The 22,125-nt window shown below is 37.0% G+C and overlaps 1 protein-coding gene across 1 annotated transcript in view; it reads left to right on the plus strand.

Annotated features, from left to right (window-relative positions):
• Window positions 1-3,763: 3,763 nt before the first annotated feature.
• The window catches only part of ITSN1 (intersectin 1), a 119,767-nt gene continuing 101,405 nt past the window's right edge, over window positions 3,764-22,125 (plus strand). The window contains exons 1-6 of the mRNA XM_009282959.2: window positions 3,764-3,831; window positions 8,779-8,871; window positions 10,831-10,894; window positions 18,566-18,726; window positions 20,219-20,398; window positions 21,037-21,130. Of these exons, the coding sequence (XP_009281234.1) occupies window positions 3,804-3,831; window positions 8,779-8,871; window positions 10,831-10,894; window positions 18,566-18,726; window positions 20,219-20,398; window positions 21,037-21,130 (620 nt within the window). The 5' untranslated portion in view covers window positions 3,764-3,803. The remainder of the gene's footprint in view (window positions 3,832-8,778; window positions 8,872-10,830; window positions 10,895-18,565; window positions 18,727-20,218; window positions 20,399-21,036; window positions 21,131-22,125) is intronic.

Consider the following 22,125-nt stretch of genomic DNA (forward strand, 5'->3'; position numbering starts at 1 on the left):
GGAGAGTTGGGAAGTACAGAACTTGTGAATGATCATAGTGTTTAGTGGTTTATATTGTGTGTAGATTAGATGTGTATCTGTTGTTTATAGATTAAGTGATTTATGTTAGAAGGAAGTGTTTAATGTTGGATCTGTTTCTCAAGTCTTAGTGTGGTGGTGGCTTAAGCTTTTTGTGGACAAGTGAAGGTGAGTAGCTCAATGTTCTTTATTGTTCTTTCTAAAAGCAGTATAAAATATGCGTTGCATCTTCTCATTCTTGTGGAAAATAAACTATTTGATGAACTGTTATTTAACAGTTCATTACTAGCATAATTTTGCTTATGGTAAGAGTTTGGGGCTGGCTTTCTAAGGAAACAGTGCATATGATTGAATGACAGTACAGTTGTGGTTCCCCTTATTGTCTCTCCTTCTTCCTGCTTGAATAATTTCTGAACTCATTGGTCAATGTCAATCGAATTTATTAGAGTTCAGAAAATTGCTGAGATATCTAAGTTCCTACAAATATGAGTATCAGTAGTTAGAGGGAGATTACTGCTTTCCTGAAGAGAATGGCACAGAGCTCAGTTTACCCGTTTTGTTTTTCTGTCAGCTTTCTGGTCAGTTGGTTCCTACATAATTCTTGTTTCATCCCACTATGCGTTCTTTCTTGCTGGGGGTGTTGGGAGGAACAAGGAAGGCAGAGGAGTTAAAGCTGTTGTGGAACCAGTAGAGATTAGGGTATGAGGAATGCAGATCTAGAACAACTTGTTACTATTTCAAAATAATGTTGCAAATTGAAATGTCAGTGCTTGTATTTCCATTACAATAATTTACAAATATATGATAAATTTATAATATAATGACTATGTCAGATGCTTTTTGGATATATAATAGCTGGTCTCCATCCCAGAGATCTTCAACCCATAAAATAGAATCATAGAACAGCCCAGACTGGAAGGGACCTTGAAAGGCCGTCTGGTGCAACCTTTTCGTGGGAGAGGGAGCCTAGATGAGATTATCTAGCACCCTGTCCAATCACATATTGAAAACCTCCGGTGATGGGGACTCTACCACACGCTTGGGGAGGTTGTTCCAGTGATTGATTGTTCACTGTAAAAAATTTCTTTCTTATTTTGAGATAAAATCTCTCCCAGTGCAACTTGTACCTGTTGTCCCTTGTCTTCTCCATGTGGCTCCTTGTGAAGAGAAAGCCTCTGTCCTCTTTGTAGCTGCCCTTTAAGTACTGGACTACTGTGATGAGGTCCCCTCTGAGCCTTCTCTTCTCCAGGGAGAAAAGACCTAACTCCTTCAGTGTTTCCTCACAGGGCAGGTTCTCCAGCTTTTTGGTACTTAAACAAAAAACTATGAAGTCAGTATTGGAATGCTGTGAAATTCCCGATCTCTTTTAACCTTCATTTTCATATATAACAAACCCTGAGCTGTTGGAATCGACTGTCCATAGTTGCAAAGTTTAATTCCTGCAGAGTTAGGGCCCCTGGTGTCACCTTGGGCATGTAAAATGAAACCTCTGGTTATGGAAGTTGTGTGTTACATTGGCAATAAACAGCAAACTTAAATTACTCTCCTACTGGTGTATGTTGATCTTTCTCTCCCTCTGTTTGCTTCCTATTGTATGTCTGTCTGCAGTCTGTTTTATTTTGTTTCTCAGTCTCTCAAGTTTAAACATAGCTTTCTGTTCCTTTTCTCCATTTTACCCATCACTATTTAATCTGCATACTGCTAACTTCCCCCCCCCCCCCCCTCTCAAAAACCACAAGCCTTTTAGAATGGTTTTATGCTTTCTTTGGCATCCAACACAGGGCTAGTCTTGAGACTTCCCACTCCCTCCCCTCTTTCTGATGTGTCCAAGGTAAAGGAGGAATAAACTACCAATTCCTTTGGAGTACTGGTAAGCTGTGGAGGAGTATCTTCCCTTAAGTGGCTAAACATTTTCAATCCTTTTATACACTTTTCTGTCCCAGTATTTACAATATTTAAGTTTTCTTAGCTTGCAAAAAAAAACCCAAACAAAACAAACACCACCACCACCCCTCCCCAACCCGCCCTCTAGTTCTCCTTTACAAGTCTCGTCCTCCCGTTGCTGCCACAAGTGCTTCTCCTGTCCTTCCGCATACTCTGGGAAATTGAAGTAAGAAGAGAATCTGTGCTCTGCTGGTCTCTGTCGTGTTATCTTTTTAACACTGGAGTGTAAGAACTGCCTGTGCTGTAAGAATCAATAGTACACATGTGGAAGTTCAGAGAACTCTTCTCTTATTCCTTCCCCCCGCCCCCCCTAGGGCGAGGGTTTGCTTGCAGTTTTAAAAAATAGAAGCATAATACAGGTATTGCCTGCAACAGAGTACAATAAGAAGACATAAGCAAAGATTAAAGTGCTGATCTTCTAGCACTTAAGAAATGCTTTTGAAAGAGCCATACTACTAAGATAGCTTATTCTGAAAACACTGTATCAGTATGCATGTGATTTTAAACTTTTGTGGTGATGCTTGCTGTGCATGAAATTAGTATCGGCTGTGTTACCTGGCATTTGGAAGAAGGTTTCTGAGTCATGTACCACGCTTGGTTGCTCTGCCAAATTATGAGGAAAAAAGTCAGTATTTTTTTCATAGTTCTCTAAATTACAACTGATGGGGAGACTGGCTTACAAAAGTGCTATGGGTTTTTCTGCAGTGACATCTGTGGAGTGTATATATAGTAGGTTCCCAAGTTGGAAGCCAGAAGAGTATGTGGGAAGTGTGAAAGGGGGATGGGGAGGGGAGCAAACAAGAAATTCAGACAAAAGGAAATTGTTGATGCAAGTTAATGCCTTTTCTTAGTGATATTGATAAATTTCTGCTGCTGTTCAAGCAGTCTAAATTATTCTCCTTCTGATTCTGTTTCCTTTTGCTTTTCTCCTGTTGCCTGGAAAACATGAGTGGAATCTAGTAGGACAAGAGGCTGCTTTTTCATTGTTTCGTGGCTCTGTTGCTAGCTATTGTCCTCTTGGCTCAGGCAGTTCATGTCAGTCTTTGTGTGGAGTAAGAAAAATGTTTTTCCTTTTTCTTTAAAGATTAAGTTTCTAGACTGTGTAGATAGCTGTTATTTGAAAAGCAAGCAGTGCTAGCTTAAGAGTATCTCCTATCAACTAATGTATTTTTACTTGCGATGTCATCTTTAGCACTTTTTTCATTCGGATGTGCTTATTAAATTTGTGGGCTAGTTTGGGGGTAAAGCAGTCTTGAAATCTAGTTTCATTTTTTAAGGTACTTTGTTTAAAACAAAGGAACTCTAAGCAAGACGGTGCATTTCATGAATTTTTCTGTCAGGAATAAAAAACAGATCGCTGACAATGTTGTATGTTTTCGACAGTGGGAAATAGAGCCAATTTTGCTCTTAAGTAGGAGCAGAGCTCTAATACCCGGTAAAGTAATGCAGCCTTGAGCAGTGTCACTGAGATCTTGTCTGTTGTGGCTGACTTAACTCTGTTCTTTATTACATCACTGATTATTTATAAATGAAAATTGTTTTTGAGGACATTCTTGAAACAGAACTGTAGCTGTTTGCTCGTATGAAAACGCACTCATGGATGCATAGGATAGTGCAAAAAATGAGACATGTAGTTCTCTTGTCAGTAACAGTTCTTGCAGGTAGTATTTATATGATCCTACTTCTTCATTGCCTTTATTTTTGCTGTACTAATTGATTGTATGGTGGTACAGAAAATATATTGAAAATGAAAGATACTGTAACTGATTATCTGTTGTGTTTTTTTTTTTTTTTTTCCCCCTCTTTCAGGCATCTATTAACAAGCTAAAAGTGACAGAACCATGGCTCAGTTTCCAACACCTTTTGGGGGTAAGTTGTTTATAGTGTATTCTGAACTATTCTTACATGCAAAAATTCTGCATAAATGTGTTGCTTTCCAAATATGTTCTGTATGGACAGTGTTTATGGATAGTGTATCTTTCTGAGATGATAGTTTATCTGATTTGTGATGTTTTTGCAGGCCCATTAGAGAATACACGTGAAATTTTGCAGAGATATCTCGGAAGAGTCAAACAGAAAAGCTGTGCTATATTCCTTTTTGTGCATTGATCCATTATACAGTCCTACAGTTTGTAACTGTAGGGCAGATACAGGCCACTCAGCCACTGGCAGTAGGGCATAGCCTCATTCTGCAGTTACCCAGTTTTATTTGCCTGTCTTAAGCTTCCCTACTCAGTCCTGACAGCTTTTTTCATGTTTTTTCAGAGGAAATTCTAAAATGCTATTTAAATGTTGTAAGTGTATAACGTGTATAAGTGCTAGTTGTGGCTGAGAAGTGGATATGCTTTTTCTTTGAGGATTCCTGGACTTTTTCATTGCTAAAAAGTACAGCAGATGCCTTTAGATGCTATTGCTTCAAATTTCTTTTTCTTTTTGTCCCATAACCCATGTTTAGATTAGAACAAAGGTGCTGCATTTTTTTAGCTCTCCATTTATAACAGGGGAAGGTATAGCATCTTGAACTAGTCTTTTTGAAAGATCCAGGAAGGGCCCTGGTACTGCAATAGAGACTTTACTTTTTGCTATTCACATGACGTACATTTCTAAGCCCATTTTTGCAACCGATCTGAAGAAAGATTACAAAGATAAGTTTCAGTGCTCAGAACTAGTAACCAGTTTCGTTCCACTTAAATGTTGCATCTGTTAAGGGCTTTTCTCTGGAGATGCAGATATGATGCTTGCAGTGTGTGTATGTATGTTTGTGTACACATATATACACATAAATATGCATACACACAAAAAAAATTGTGTGCATGTATATAAGTATATATGGAAGACTAGTTTTTGGGATCGGATACAGCTAGGAACTAAATTTGTATCTAGTGTTAGTGTTTCAGTGGGAGACTTCAGGAAGAACGCATGTTATTCAGAATACGTTGTTAGAGAAACCCAGTTCTTGTTGAACACAATTGATTGGATACAATCTCTGCCAGTCTGAAAAAGTCCGTGTAGCACAACAGAAGAAGCATCTCTTTGCATGTGGTAGCTAGAACAAACATATAATCGGAAGCTGCATTCATTGCCTCAGTTATCTTTAAGTCCAGCCCTCTGGAATTAAATCTTGTTTGGTGCCAGACTTTCTCAGTCTGGGAGTGAAACTGGCTGTCAAAACCTTTGATCAAATAAACTCACTGGACAGTTTCACATAGGATACCCTTTCAGGTTGTATAAAAAGTTGTGAATAACTTCATTTCTTGCTAATTTTCACAATCTAAGAGAAGTCATGATGTGAATGAAGTCTGCTGGTTCAGACTGAAGTATTTCCTTTTGTTTAGAGTTAGGGCTGTGCTTTGCATGCACCCATATTTAAACACGTACATACGTTCTTAATGGAAAATCTTGTCTTCAAAGCATTCTCGTCTGCCGTCTTCAGAGAGTTCTCATTGCATTACAGATGGATAGCAGCTTTCTTTTTTCAACTTTATATATTACCATTTGATCTTGCATACGTTGTCCAGGATCCTGTTAACTCTAGTACGTGGCATTAGGAAGGAAGGAATTCACTATTTCTTCTCAAACAACTTTTCTTATCTGACTGCTCTACAACGAGGAAGTTGAAATAAGGATGAGGCTAATGTAGTTTCTGGAGTATCTTTAATTTTTAGTGTGGTGTGAGGGAAGTTTGTTATGATATTCATACTTGAGCCAAGTCTACCAAGTAGCATTATACTACTTAGAAGAATGACAGCAAAAGTCTAAGGTTGTTGTAAGAGGAAACAAATGGTGTACAGGAAATTCCAATTTTTATGGGGAAATTCATCATCCTTTTGAGAATGCAACATTTTCTGTTAACCTGTAGTCACCAAATGATGCAGAGGAGAAGATTTACGCAGTCTCCATCTTGGGAGAGCCCTCACTCCAAATGTGCAATATCTGGTATCCCTCTGCTTGTGAATACCAATAATGATGGTTTTGGTTTTTATTTCACTTCCTTTCTTTTTAAAGAATCTTTCAAGTCAGCTTGGGAAATGGGTATGGAAAGAGCACAGCACCCACTATTTAAATTGGGGTGACTCATTGATATTCCCGAACGCTGCTCATTTTAAGGATGACTAATTTAAAAAAAAAAATAGGCATGGTAGAATTTTTATAATTGTTGGGAAGAATGTGGTATGCTCGACCTTCTGTCGATTTGTCCAGGAGAAGAAAATGCCCATTTCATATATGAGAGCCCACTGTTCGCTTCTGCAGATGAGGTGATTGCTAAGCCATGTAAAAGAAAAGATGGTTAGAGGGCTTGCTGCTGCATTCAAGAATAGCTTGCTTATGAGTCAATTTTGTGGTTTGGTGACAGCCTCCTTTGTATCCAAATATATTGCAAAGCCCCAGAACCTCTGTGTTGGCATCCAGGATCTGAAGCCATGAATGATGTCTTGGTGTCTGGTAAGATCCTGCTTCATGCCCTCCCATAGGTCTTATTGTTTCCTCAAATAACAAAAGATGGAAACGAGGCAATGCCAGAGATGCCATTCATACTTTTCTGACTGAAGAGGCTACTAGGCTTCCTTGGTTTTAACATTGGCTCTTTCGATGTTCATATCCCACAAAGGAGATCTACTGTTTCAACACCAACCAAATCTCCATCTGGAAGAGTAAATACTGACAATCAGTTGTTCTAGTTACAGGGACTCCAGAGAAGAAATCAACAAATTTTGTTTTAAAATAGTTAATAGAATGCATTTTTAGTTACCTCATGCCATAAGAGTTTTTAGTTCTGGGTTTTATTGCCTTCTTTGCAGAAGGATAGGAAGAGCTGGGGTTTTTTGTAGTTATGTTTTTTGGGGTTTGGTGTTTTTTGTTGGGTTTTTTTTTTTTTTTGTTTTTTTTTTTGGTACTGGAGTCATGCATACCTCAAATTGAGAGAGAGCAAGCCAGCAATTCATTGCAAATTTCATATTGGTTTGGAGGTTTTTTGTGTTTTGTGGGTTTTTGGTTTGTTTTTTTCCTCCCCACATTGTATGCAAGACATTCTCCCTCTTTGTTTAAGCTACCACATCCAGCCTTAGGCTCTTAGGCTGGAGCAGCGATGTTTCCAATACAGGCAGATGTTCATCTGCTCCTGGTTGGTCTAGACTAGTTGGCCTAGTCTGCATATTGGTCATAAAGTCTTAATCAACACCATTCCTTTCCTCCTGTCAGGAGTTCATGAGAAGATGGGGAGATAATTGCTTACGTGAACTATTGTGTTTTGGGATGTTCATAACCAAAGAAGTGTCCTGTTTCATCCCCACAGGGAGCAACAGCTATGAAATCTGTTTACAGTGCCTCTGTGAGCTTAATTACTAAAATTCTGGGGGTTTTGGACGAATCTTAAAACGTCCTTTCTTTGAATTAGGTATTATTAGCCTGTCTGCTCTTAGAAATACATAGGTTACTTAAAACTGAGATGATACTTTTTTACCAAGAATGTAGTTTTTCTTTCATTAATGAAATCTACCATTTAAAGGAATGTTTTTCTTCCCCTTGTCCATTTCCTTTTCTCTCCAAAGTACATTTTGCCACATGAATTTCTTCTATTTAAAAATCTACTTTCAGGGGGCAGGAAATTCTCATGTTCTTCATAACGGCTGAGTTTGATTCTGCCTCAGCCTGCAAGCAGTTTGAAATTCTTGCTGTAAATATTTGTGGACCTTATTACCTGAAATTTAATCTCTGAGAATTTAGTGCTGCGACAGAGTGAATGCTAGATCTCCTCTTTATTTTTCTACAAGTCTACATTTTATCTTTTAATATTAATTCAATAAAACAGTGATTCCATTAACTTAGATGCCTTCGTATCATTACATTCCTATACAGTAGGAGTTACGGGAAGGTGCACCAGTATAATGTACTTCTATGGATGTTGAAATCATGATGTTTTACTGGTTAGAAATTGTTGAGACAAACCTGAAACAGTGTTAGAGAGTTTCATTGGAGGTCTCAAGTGGAAGCTGAGATATGTTTGCTTTGAGTACAAATAATTTGAAGGATGAAAGTAAATGTCTGCAAGACGAGAAAGAGAGGAGGGGAGGTGCTGCAAAAATGGAGGTAGAACTGGAGAAAGCGTTGTGGAAGCATGGCATTGTAGAAGGGTAGTAAATCTCAACATACTAAATAGTTACCTGCAATTTATGAGTGTGGTGTAAAGAATCTGGTCTGTGTAACATGTTCTTACTCGGCTTTCTCATTCTCAGAAGAATGAGGAGCATGCTTTCCTGTGCTATTGTTGCCCATGAAAAATGTTTACTATCTGGTTGAATCACACCTTTCCTAGACAAGTAAGGAGAGTTCTTCTCTTATAATAGTACAAAACCACATGGTACACAACTGATTATATGAGATACCTTTTCAGTTAAAAGAACTTGAATTGCATTTCAGCTGCATGCTCTGAGAGGGAAATGACCTCCCAACCCCTAAATATCTAGTGTTACGAACTTTCTGCACTATATCCTCTGGTATGCTGATGTTGTCTTTTAATAGTCCATTTGTAAGTTTGATTGCACTTTGAGTAGCCTAGTTGTAACTTAAGAGCCAGATAAGTGAATCAGTGCTCAGCAGTCATCTTAATTTGGTAACAGTTCTGGTAAGTTCATGAGTCTTAACTGGCTATTTAAGGATTCATGGAGCTTTCAACTATAGGCCTTGGATGAACGGCTTCTGTGTGTATGTTGTTTTCAGAGGTCCAGTATGATATGATATAATTACACTCAGAAATAAAAATAGTGTAGTTTTTAGATAATGTTTCTTAATTTTATTTCTCCATTTCTTTTGAACTAGGCAACCTGGATATCTGGGCTATTACTGTGGAGGAGAGAGCTAAACATGATCAACAGTTCCATAGTCTGAAACCAACCTCTGGATTTATCACTGGTAATGAAATAGTTTTAACTTCTAATTTCATTTAAGTAAATCTTAACTAACAAGTCTAAATATGTACAGAGTTGCCTAGGAGACATTTGGGCATAAGAATTTAAAAAATTGAACAGATATTACTCATTTTATATTCTGTTTTTCATATGCCTTACCACATCAACCCATCTTTTCTGATATTTTCTGATATTTTTCTGATATTTACCAGCTATACAACTGGTTTATGCCACTTGATTTTTCTGTAAATAGGATTAAAATAACGGTGGCTCTGTAAAGCAGTTCTGTTGTGTAGAGCCAGCTGATACTTACAAACTGTAGAGTTAGAATTCAGGGTGTGGAATCACCCTGATGTCTGGTAATATTTATAGTGCTTTTAATGTGCTCGGTAAATTAACTCACTGTACTGAGTCTGGCTGAGATGGAGTTAACTTTCTTCATAGCAGTCTGTATGGTGCTGTGTTTTGGATTTGTGACTAAAGCAGCATTGATAACACATCAACATTTTGGCTATGGCTGAACAGTGTTTGCAAAGACTCTCTACCACACCACCATGCTCAGCAAAAACTGGGCGGGGGGGGCTGTTGTCTTCCAGGGTAGCCATTGCTCAGAGACTGAGCTTGAGGGTGGTGAGTGATTACCTTTGCATCACTTGGGTGTTTTTTTTTTCTTACTCTTTCACTTATTAAACTGCCTTTATCGTGACCAACGAGTTTTCTGAGTTTTCTCACTTTTGCTCTCCCTGTTCTCTTCCCCATTCTGCTGGAGGAGGGGAGTGAGTGAGTGAGTGGCTGGGTGCTTAGTTTCTGCCTGGGGTCAACCCACCATGCTAACATACTAACAGATTAAGAAGTCCGTTTAAATAAAGATGTATCAATTTAACTGAAATCTGTTTCAGAAACTGATCGTTTAAACTAGTGAAATCAGCATGGATGACCTTGAAAAAATCTAAATCGCAAAATTGATTTAAGTTGTGGGAAGCAAAGCTGCAAGTAAAGGAATTGCACTGATCCTACTAAATTTTCATTGAACACCACTAATTTGCTTTGGTTTTAAAGGCAATAGGATGCCTACTTCTTGTTACTTTGTTTTGTTGCATTTAATTTTCTTTAGGGCTATCTAAACTCTGATGCTCAATTGAAATGAAAGGTATAGAAGTGTTTTACTTTTCTTGCTGTCTGATCCATCAAGACGATTTCCAGAGTGTGAAATCAGAATCAGATTCTTAGCAGTCTCATCACAGCCATGCATGCCCCCAAGTATACAATTCAATTGTTTCTGCTCCTGTTACATGACAGATACGGTACAAAAATACTACTGTTGTTATTGAGCTCCTTTGATATTTAGTGCTATTTCTAGTCTGTTTACAACTTTCCTTTACAGACCACAACATTTCCAAATGCCTAATCCTTTTGTAATTGTTTTGCTATCCTTACTTTTAATTGATAGTTGGAAAATGACTTTGAAATATACCATTGCTTTCTTTAATGGTGGCTTATCAGGTTCTCATCAGGGTAAAGACGACTTTATTTAGTTTGTGCTAGCTGACCGGCATTGTACTTCCAAAAAATCTAAGATAGAGTTTATATTGATACATACTTTCTCTGGAAGAAAAAATTTTCTTGTTCTCACAAGGCATATGATTCCTGCAAAGAGAGCCATTAACACAGATTAGGGACTGTGAACCATGAGTTTCCTATTGCCCTAAATGTTTATGCCCAGTTGACTTCATGTGGTGCTGACTGTTGCAGACTTAAACAGTATGTGCTTGTTGGAAATAATCTGGTAGGTTTGCAAGTGACAAAGTACGTTTAAATCTCATACTCTGTTATGTACGTGTAGCATTAAGTATTTTTGGTTTTACTGTTGCTTCTGTTTTAGATATTTTTGACTCATGATTTCCTCTTTCTTCTTACAAGTATTTTTAGCATTTTCTGAAATGATGTCCTATTTATTTTATAGGTGATCAAGCTAGAAACTTTTTTTTTCAATCTGGGTTACCTCAACCGGTGTTAGCACAGATATGGTGAGTATATGGGAGAATTGCAGTTATGTCACAGAGTGAAGTCTACTGGTACAGGCTTGGACAGTAACTATATTTCACATTGTGGGGTTTAAAATCACCTATTTAGTTCAGTGTGTTTTCCAGAAGTCTACAAGGCAAACGTGCTTTGTAGTATGTTTTAGCTGAGCGTTTAAGTTACTAGTTTAGTTATTGGAAGTAGCCATCCTTCTACAAATGGCATTTTTGAAGTTGGCAATTTGCAACCCTCATTTCAAATTACTAAATGCTTTCAACTTTATTAAAACTGTACTAATACAATCACTAAGCGCAGTAATTAGTATTAAAAAATCTTCTAATGGGAGAGCCTACGCAAGGCTTGCAAAATTTGTTGCAAAAATGAAGACTGGCATAGACTATTTCCATTGTAGTTGGAGATACAGCTTGAAAGCTTGAAATTTTTACTATTCCTTGGTGAATTTAGACAGATCTCCGTTGCTGTATATTACACATCACAAACATTTCTACAATCTGCCAGTTTCTTCATGCAGGATTGCAATTGTTTCTGCTCCAAATTATATGACCCTTCCAGACTTGGACATGCTAACTTGCATAGATTATTCATAATTTACATTAATTGTATTACTACTAAAACTTATTTTGGTGCTAGACAGAGTGAAATAATATTGTTTTTCATTCTAGATTGGAAAAAGCAGCAGAGAGATGGATAACTTTCGAAAAATGTTAACTTTTCCTCTGTTGTTAACTGTTTGAAAGAGAGAGTAGTTTATTGCAGTTATAAAAACTTTTTGTTGTAGTAAGGGCTTCTAAGGGCAGAATCTTGCTCTGACTGGAGAAAGAGGAGAATTATTTTCTTGCAAGAAAAACAATTGCTTTGGAAATATGCATGCCTAAAAGAGGGGCTGGATTTTCATGGCTTTTAAATAAATAGCTTAATTTATTTTCAAATTATCTTCATCTTACAAATATAAAATCTGGTCTGGTTATCTTATTTGTTAAAGACTCAGTGAAAATTTAAATGTTGCTTTGGAACTTCTCTTGCCTCTTAATTAAACAAAGAAAGAAGTTTTGTCTTACAACATCCTTTCTCCAAAACGTTCCGTAGGCATTAGCTTTAAATAGGTGTTAACAAAACTAAACAGTTGTAAATAGTCTGACTAAAAATCTCTTGGTCTCTGAATTATTCAGTTTTTCAGCCTCTTGAGAGGGGGAGAATCATTCCACTAGTTCTGTAGTTGTCATAGAGACAAGACTTGAACTTGCCCTTTTTTTTTAAATAAAGCTGAACTAAAACTTATTCATGTTGCCTTTATAAATCATAAAAAAAGCATGTAGACATCCCTTTCTCAACGTCTGTCTTCTTTTTTCGATCATCTCTGAATTAAGAGAAGTAAATATTTAAGTAAAAATCTAGATCACATGTATATATTCCCAGTTGGAATTATAATAACGAAATAGGAAAATAATTGCATGGTGGTAGTAAGACCCCTTAAAAAGAAAAAAAAAAAGGGGAAAAAAAAAAAAAAGAAAGGCAAACCCCCTTCTTTTCCCACAATTCGAATGATTTAACTTTTTTGATCTATCAGTGAATGTTTGTTTGTAACCTACCACAGATTACTGCTGTCCCACAGAAACAATAGAAGTTAGACTGTTTAGTGGCAAGAAGTCCTTTGCAGCCTCCAAAGGATGTCACAATATGCTCAAGACTGCATTGAAAAATGTGAATCATTGTTTGTCTTAGCTCCCAGGGGTAAGATCTCGAAGTGGCATACTTGCTTTGTGGGTTAAAAGCAATATTCTAATGTTGTCTATCTAAATCTCTATTAACATTGATACAGATCTGTGAGTACTTTAATAGAGGGGGGAGTTCTGGAGTAATAAGCCCAGAATCTCTGTGAGAGGTACGAGCTGCATAAAACTTCTATCAGTATTCTTTATTTCCTGAACAGATGGAATTTTTTTTTTTAGATAGCATTTGATTATTGGAGGGAGAGAAGGGGAGGTACAACAGTCTTTAAGGAGGAACGTTGTTATTCTGAGTTAGATCAACTTGTAAAAGTCTCGAAATTAATTTTCTGATCCTAGAAAAATGGAAGTGTATGTATGTTGTGTTTTGGAAGTGTTTTCCCATTCTTAATGAGTCTACTTATTTTGAATACAGTTGATCATATTAATCTGTCTGCAGGATAGGAGCCTAGCATTTGTTTCGTAAAGGATTACCTACAGCTGTATGTAGACAAGCTTATGTTAATACAAAGTTTCATCTGCTTTGTTGACTATGGAAGTTCTTGTATAGAAAAACACAACTGGGAAAGGAACTGCAGGGGGGATTGGCCTAATGAGTGCCTGGCCATATTGCTTTCAGAGCTCTCTGCAGAAATAGCAAGCCCTCTATTTCTATGAGTTTCCAAACATATTATCTCATGAGTGAGAGAATTTTGTTTGCCTAAGTGAGTAGTTCAAGGATTTTTGCTGTCTTATATTTTAATTTTAATTAAAATTGAATTGCCATTTTTGTATTATGAAAAAATAGTTTTCACTAGAACTTCAAGAAATGTTAGCTAGCTAGCTGAAGTACCAGTTAAATGTCTTCTGCCTGAAGAGCTGCTTTGAGAATATTCTGCAGTTGGCGTAATTGTTTTCTAAGACTCTAAGGAGTATATCTTATTTTGATTTCTGCTGTTAATCAAAGCTTTCCCAGAATTCATGTTCCTTAAAAATAGTAGCTCCATGGTTTTTAGCATTGAGAATTCCTGTGTCCCTTCTACTTATCATTCATTTAAGAAAAAAGAAGTCTCTGGGACCTCAGTGGAGCGAATTAGTGGAATTATTATGGTCTGTCATGACAACTTCTTTACTGTTCTACCCTTTACAAGCTTTGGAGTCTGCCAAGCTGGTAATCTACTAAGAAGCCTCTAAGTAGGCTTTGAATTGAGACTGCAACAGCTCGGAAGATAACTGTTTTTAAGTAGGCAATAATCTGGCTTTCTTTTAATGCCCTCATGAATGGTGGCCTCAAAAAGCATCTTCTGTGTAGCCTGTCTCTCTGGAATTAAATGAGAACTAAAATAATCAATGCCATCTGTTTTTCATGCATTTAGAGTTATTTATTTTTTTCAGGATGAACTAAAGCCATTGGTTGACTTACCTATTTCTGACATATGTTTCCATCAACAACCTTCTTAAATTTGTGTCCAAGTGTGGGAGTGAAAGATTATGGGTGGCAATTCTGTGAGTTGTAACTATTACTATACATGCATTGATTAAGTGACTGATGCTAAAGACCGAATTTCTGCCATTATGGCTGAGTTTTTACATGCAATATGGGATTGTATAATATGGGAATGTAAAGCTAAATAAATCCAGATTTTTGAACTGCAAGGAGATTTCCTTGTTTTAACACTCTGTGCTATTTTCATGGAGATAGATGTTTTGTAGGCTAATCATAAGCATATTTGCTGGAAAAAACTGTGCATGCTCAGTTTCTGCGCCTCATAAATGCAGAAATAATCAAGTTGTCTTTGCATTCTGCAGAGAAGAGGAGAGAAAGGAGGAGGAAAAGATCTGTAGGGGAAGAATTTTGTCAGCACCTGAAACCTAGCATTGTGATGAAGCCCACTGCATTCTCTCCCTGTTATAAACACAGGCCTGTTCTATAAAATACAATAAATATTTAGTCAAGGTTTAATCCATTTACTGCTCTGCAGTGATTCTGGCCAGACCTTAGATGAAACAAATTTAAGCACACTACATTGTTCCAAATTTCATTAGAAGCAGAACAGTGCAATTAGGTAGTGTTTACTGTCAGCCACTCACTGCATTTAAGGTGATGTTTATTCAAAAGTTGCACTGTAATTTAACAGCATGACACTAGGTTCAGTAATTAGAAATGGAAATTTGTCCTGTTTTTGCACTGAAGATTTTGTCAGACAAAAGCTGATTTTTGTTAGCATGCTGTAAAAACATGTATAAATTCTGTAGTGTGTACATAATTTTTCTCACTGAAATTTGTGCTGTTAATTTAAATAACAAAGCCATTGATGTAGAGTAAATGAGTTGAACAGAAGGTCAGATGTTAAATTAAAGGCTACTGATGATTATGTGAATAGGAGTTCAATTAAAGCAATGAGACTGGTGCACATCAAAGTTTCTTATTACTGGACAATATTTTCTCATGTAGAATGCGAAGACTCTGTTCTAGCAGTACACTCTCTAAGTAGTGCCAGTGTGATATTTACTCTTAGGGCATTTTCATGGCCATGCATATGAGACGTTGAGGGACTCTGCCTGTGCTTTAGTAATAGAAAGGCTTATATTTTATAAATCAAAGTATTTGCAGGTGTAGAAGCCACTTAGGTTGAACAAGTAAGACTGTTATAAATACAATTTGTGTAATTACTTTGCTTAAATGCAAAGATGTAAGGAACATTGTGACTATTTATTTGAGTTGTTGGTGCCAGTTGGTCACTATGGAGCTGACTGACTTCTCCATATGTTGAGGAAGGAGTTGTCTTCGGGAGGACCACTGACTGCTTGGAGTGCAGTCAAAAATCTACTAGAATAGGTTTATCCAGATCAATTTCTCTAGTTTTGTTCCTATGCACATCCCCAGCTTGCTAGCTGTATAAGCCTGTTTTTTTACGGCCTGTTTCCACTGCACATCTGACAGAAGAATGGCTAAGCAAGTGTTGAACTAAACTTTCATTAAAAAACCCACACATTTTCCCTCTTGAATATTTTTGAATTCTCATTAGCTGCCTTCAAAAAGGTGTGGTGTCTGCTTGTAAGTGTCAATTAAATGAAGCTAATTATCTGCTCCTGGTTTCCATTGTTCTTAATACTCTGTAATTTTCTAATGAGGCTTTCTTACCCTCGGTATTCATTCACTGTATGTTGGTTTACTTTCTAGTGCAAAACCCACAAAAGGGAGCACTTCAGGAAATACATTTAGCCATTAAGTTTCTGACATTCTAACACTGCAAATACCTTTTGCCTCTTGAATATTTTGGGTTTGTAAGACTTGCTGCATTTATTTCTCCCAAGTGAGACTTCAAATCTAACATCACTGTTTATAGGTGGTGACTAATGGATGTTACATGAACTGTTCTGGTTGCAAAAAGTGTATGAAGAAGAAAATGAAATGTACTGAGTAATACTGTTCCTTGTAAGCCTGAGTGATGATTTTGTGCAGCAGCAATTCTGCAGCATGTTGTGGGACACTTCCATGCTATTGTTGAAAAATAGACAGAGTGGATATTCTTAATTGACATAGTTAAACTATGAATTCCTTCAAAATGAATTTGGGCTTTTTACAGGAATTTTAAGTTGATACATTTCTGATGTAGAGAAAGTTTTAGAGAGACACAAACATGTCTTTTTGAGGTTTATACCCATTTCATTGTATAGGAGGAAAAGCACTACATACTGCATACATGCAGTCTGTTTGCAGGTTTGCATATAGTGGCTTGTGGCATGTACACCCCACTGGACAGAAAGATATGATGGAAGCTAATAAACTCTTAGTATTTTTATGTCCAGAGAAAGCCATTGCACTTCAGAATAAACAGAACATCGATAATCTCAGTAATAAAATGTGAGAAGCCTACTTTGTGTTTTTAACTATTTTCTAGAAGTAACTATACTTCTCATCTTGAAGTATACAGTTTTCATTAACAGCTATTGCAGTCTATCCTTGCTGTGGCTTAACACTCATAGGAGAGAGGCTCCTCTGCCTTCACTAGGGTTCTTCTCCCACTTGTCTCTGCAAGTTGCATGAAGATAAAAACATTACATCTTCCACTTCAAGTTAGCCTGCCAGTACATCAGGAGGTACCAGTGTGTTGCTTGCTCTTCATGGAAGAGTGATCGGAAGCTGAGACTCTACAGCAGTGGTGTTCTGCAAGGAAGAGGAGATACCCATTCCAGATTGGTACTTCTCACTGTCTAGGTTTGCCATGCTGGCCTTCCCTCTTTCTTCTGCTGGTTGGACTACCATATATCAAGTTTGACTGCTACAGTGGGATCTTTTTAACTGATTATTTGTCACATGAATCACATTCTAAGCAATCATGACTGAAACTTGAATCCAAATCACATTATGCTATGTGGGTCCCAGAATCAGTTTTGACTAAATTTAGGCTTCCAAAGACTTGCTGGTAGTGGGATTAGAGGTAGGTTTAAAGTTACTGAAGAGCAGGCAGATTTTATGTGTAAATTAAACTTCCCTGTGATACAAAGCTTCAGGAAACAACACCTAGAAGTTCTCCCAGCCAAAATTTGTTCTTCAATGAAATATATGTAGTAATTCGACATCTTTCAGGGAGTGGTGCAATGCATACTTTTCTTTTTAACTGTAAGCCTCAGAGTCTACAGTTTCCTCACCAGACTTTATCTTTCTTCTTTAAATACTGCTGCCAGATTTTCGGTAGTATTATTTAGCCTTGTAACATCAAAATTGGTGGATTAAGACAGACACACCACTGAAAATGCTGTCTTAGGAGTATTGGGAAAGGTTGGACTGTCTCCATTTTTGGGGAAATGCTACTGGTGATCTAAACCAGGGGAAACTCTTAAGATGTATGGTTGACCTGTGGCAACCCCTGCTGGGATCTGCCTCTTCGCTGAGTTTTCCTAGGGTTTTTTTGGTTGGGGTGGGAGGGGTTTTTCCATTTTGTGAATGCTTTGCCACTGCATTTCCTTGGCTGTCTACTTATTTAAGTATCAATTATAAATAACTGTCAATTTATCGCAGTACTTTTTTTGATAACTTTTCACATACTTGCATGAAAATTTTCCTTGACAGGGATTTGATGAGAAATACAGCTGTAGTTTAACTAGACTGCGTGGATCCTTTGTATTGTCATGTCCGTGACATGTAAATGTACGCATGAACTTAAAAATATATGTTATTCCAGTACTGAAACGTGTACTTAATTCTTCAAATGAATACAAAGAAATAAGCATAGTGTTTAAAACTAAGTTTACAACTGATTACATTATTAATATGCATTTACTCTGTTTTTTGGTTTGCAATTGCAGCAACTAACATTCTTCTTCCTGCTTCTCTCCCCCCAACCTCCCAACCCTATTCCCTGCTGAGCATGGTTTTCTTAACCATCAAATGAAGAAACAAAAAGAAGACTGTTTAAGTCAGACTACTTTACATGAAAGCCTATTCAAGGTCTAGGCTCAATGTTTTATCTTGAGTACTATTGTTTAACTGAAAACACATTTGTACACTTGCAGATGTAATGGTGTTTACTAAAGTGCACAGATTTAAAGAACACTTTATTTTAAATGTAGCTAAAGTACAGATTTGCAGACTAAGTAATTTTGATTCCCTGTGGTGCTGTTTGTAGTACCATGTAGTTTCATTCGTGTGATTTTGCAAAGTTTTGTAGAACTACATTAATCCTTCTTCTCTAGATGCTTCACTGTAATTCCTCTAAGAGTTGAAAAGCGACTTTAAAAATATTTATTAATCACTCCAAGAAAGAAATCCAGAAGCTCTCGGTTTAAACAGTGACTTGTTTCATGACCATTTTTAGCCTGGCATAATTATTTTGAGTGGAATTAATTAGTCTTGAATATACATGCCTGTGTGTGCACGCTCCTAGGTCAGTTCCTGAAGTTCATAATTTAAGAATCTAACTGTGAAAATTGTGTATTTTTTAGGGCTCTAGCTGACATGAACAATGATGGGAGGATGGATCAGTTGGAGTTTTCAATAGCTATGAAACTTATCAAATTAAAACTACAAGGTTATCAACTCCCATCTGCACTGCCTCCTGTCATGAAGCAGCCACCTATTGCTCTGCCTAGTGCACCAGGATTTGGTAAGCTCTTTGTTTTCCTCCTTGTTAGCTTGTATTATAGCAACCTAAGTTGAATGTGATTGTTTTGCAGTTTCTAAAAGAAACTTTTAGGAAAAAGTACTTCTAAAAGTACACGGACTCAAAACCAAATGCTTCCACATGCATGCACATGCTCAAAAAAAAATCTCAATGAGCTTTTAGCACCCAACTGTATTGAATAACATAAGTTGAGGTCCTGTTTGCTTCAGGTCTTACACTGCTCCCCATATGTTCCAAACAAAAGTGTTTGCGGGGAAAAAAGATGGATCAGGTAGCAGGGCCAGTGCATTCCAAAGTGATGGAGTTTTTATTTAAACTATTGTTATTTATCTCTGTTTTTCATTAAGGGATCTCCAGCTTTGGCAAGATTAGCTATGTTTTTCTTGACTTTTTACAAATCATGGTAGTAATGCACCCCTCTGCTTTTATTTTATGAACAGTGCTGCACTGGTATTAGCTAGAACAGCTGCTGATTCAGTTTTCGTGGTTAGTACTGCCAAAGTCACCATCATTTCAAGGAAAAGAGTAGGGAAAATGGGATAGTGAGAGGAAAATAACAAAATGAAGCTGAACCTCATGTTTGACACCTTGACGTTCTGCTGTATTCTGTAGTGAGAGGTTCTTTGCCTTTCTGTTTTAGTCCTTGCTGTGACTCAAGTTGATTGGTGCCTGAGAATCACTGCTGTCCTTAAGAAAAGGGAATAGTGCATTTGATGAACTGCGTGCAACCGTGTTGTTTGATCAGTTGTCACTTCCACAAGTTTTACAAACGGTTTTATTTGTGACTGTAAGAAATCGGTGAAATCAAACAGAACAAATACCGGTTTAAGTGAGAAAAGGCATAAGAAAGTCAAACCCCCAAGAAAACCAGCAGAATCTGTGACTTTCTTTTTTCTCATTCAGTTTAGACTTGATCTCAGCTGTTTGCACACAGCCTCACTCTTCCTATTGCCATGGCTGGACCTCCTTAACCTCCCTGTTATCCATGCAACTGTGCTTACACCTAAAATACCTCATTACTGTGCTTTACCCTATTAGCTTTGCACTATTTCATCTTGACAATAGGCTGCAAGCAGTTATCCTGAAGCGTGTTCTTTTCAGCTGTAGCTAAATGTAGGCTTTGGGTTCATTACTCACTAGAAGTTGACAGTGCTGCTCTTCATTTAGTTCAAGGCAAACAATTCTGTTCTTCAGCAAATGCTAATAGACTTTTTTGGTCAGTGTTGCATCCAGTGTGATCTTATGTGCATACATTATAAAGTGGTATGTTGTTCCCTCTGCATTGTTTTATGTTCCCCTGCCATGCCAATGGTGCAGCAGACTGTAAGAATTCTTTCAAGGGGTGTGTGGAAGTTTCCATTTCAATTTGCTTTTTAATTCTGCATTTACTGCTGGGTGGCAGGCTGCAGTTAAATTGTTGTATCATATTAGGAGTCTCTAAATTAGAAAAAATTTCTCCTTTTCTTGCCCATAGGTATTGGGGGCATTGCCAGCATGCCATCTCTTACAACTGTTGCCCCAGTGCCAATGGCATCTATTCCAGTAGTAGGAATGTCTCCACCATTAGTATCTTCTGTTCCTGCAGCAGCAGTACCTCCCCTGGCTAATGGAGCTCCTGCTGTTATACAGCCTCTGCCTGCTTTTGCTCATCCTGGTATGCTACGTACTGAGACTCTGTTTACTTTCTTGCTAGTAACAAACTATTTTGCAACTTTTCTTTGGATCCAGAGAACAGTAGACACGGAATTAGCCATTCTAACTTAATTTAAAGAATGACTTTGGGTAAGGACTGTGCTTTGGTTTAGCCCAATGTAATTGGTAAGCAAACTTGTATAAAAGTTACAAGAAGAAATATGGACATACCGTACTGTAACAGTCAGTCATGTTGAGCAAAATATTAACCCTGTTATAACAGCAGTGTGACAAATCTAGCTTGCCAGTAAACTGTTGCCTAGAAATTGGTCCTCTCCTATCTGTTTATAACTATTGAAGTGCTGCTATTTGTTGGGTTTACTTTAAAATACTGGAATACATATGATTTCTAACATTAATCACAATATAATTTGATATCAACAGTGTTTGCATAAAACTGCAAAAGTAAAAGGACATGAGAGAAGCGCCTGTGTGTTTTCACCTATTTTTGTTAGACACTGTTAACTTATCTTAATGTTTTTAAAAGGGATACCATCAAAAGAACCATCCTATTTGATGTTAGGAACTAAATGAATGTCATTGAAATTCTACAGTTTAAAATGCTAATACTAATAAATACACTTATTCTCTTATTTACAGCCACATTGCCAAAGAGTTCTTCCTTTAGTAGATCTGGTCCAGGATCGCAGCTAAACGCAAAACTGCAAAAGGCACAGTCGTTTGATGTGGCTAGGTAAGTTGGCATGGGATGAGTGTATGTGTGTATCTTCCCCAGAGTTACAAAAACTACTTCTTTTTCGCAAAGTCATTTTCTGAAATATTTACTTGCAGAAATCAATTCCTGCTGAGATACTACTTCAGGATTTCATAGGATGCTGTGGTTTTACAGGGACTGCTCCATGAGTAGTGAATTATTGAAATATAATAATTAACTATTACAGTATGTGTTGACACTATTTTCAGACTCTTGAAAACTTAATTTTTAGAAAAGCATTTGCTGCTGTAAACGTAATCTGCATTGTATAATACTGCATAGGCACTCCTCCTGTTAGTGTGAAAACATAACAAGTAATATTCTTTAAAATTAGCAACTCTAGGGTTATTTTTAAAAGCAAAATATTTAATAGTTCTCATATTTTAAATGCACTTCACATAAGTGTTTCTTATATATTCTTCAAGTTTTGCATGAAAAATCACCTAAAAGGCTTTTAGATTATTTCAAGGCCTAGGAAAAAGTATGGTCAGGCAAAATGTATTTTACTATGGTCTGAAGAAATGTATCTGACAAAATAAAACTTCATTAGAGGAGGTAAGATAGTAGTTTCCCAGTGTCTTCACAAATCAGAACTTTCTCACAGGTCTATATTACAGATTTTTTTTGCAAGATGCAAATGAGTTGGGAAATTATTTAATTACCTATTTTTATTTTCATTTTTCTTCTGCAGGTTTTTCTTGTGCCCTGGTATTAGATAAGCACACTACTGATCATTGGCAAATAGGATTAAAAATCTTTCAAAACAAACAATTCTTTTTCTCTTTGAAATCTAGTACTGTCGGGAACGTAGTAGCGATGCTCTGATACAATTTCCAGAGGTACAAGAAGTTATCTGCTTTGTCTATAACTACACTTTTAGTATTTATAATGAATGCAGTTCAGGGAACTTCAGCTGAAATGGCTTCTAGATATTCCATAAGAGGGCTGTCATAGTTTTGGGGTTAACTATATCT

The sequence above is a fragment of the Aptenodytes forsteri genome, unplaced genomic scaffold, assembly GCF_000699145.1.
Source record: "Aptenodytes forsteri isolate BGI_AS27 unplaced genomic scaffold, ASM69914v1 Scaffold2, whole genome shotgun sequence".
Lineage (NCBI taxonomy): Eukaryota > Metazoa > Chordata > Aves > Sphenisciformes > Spheniscidae > Aptenodytes > Aptenodytes forsteri.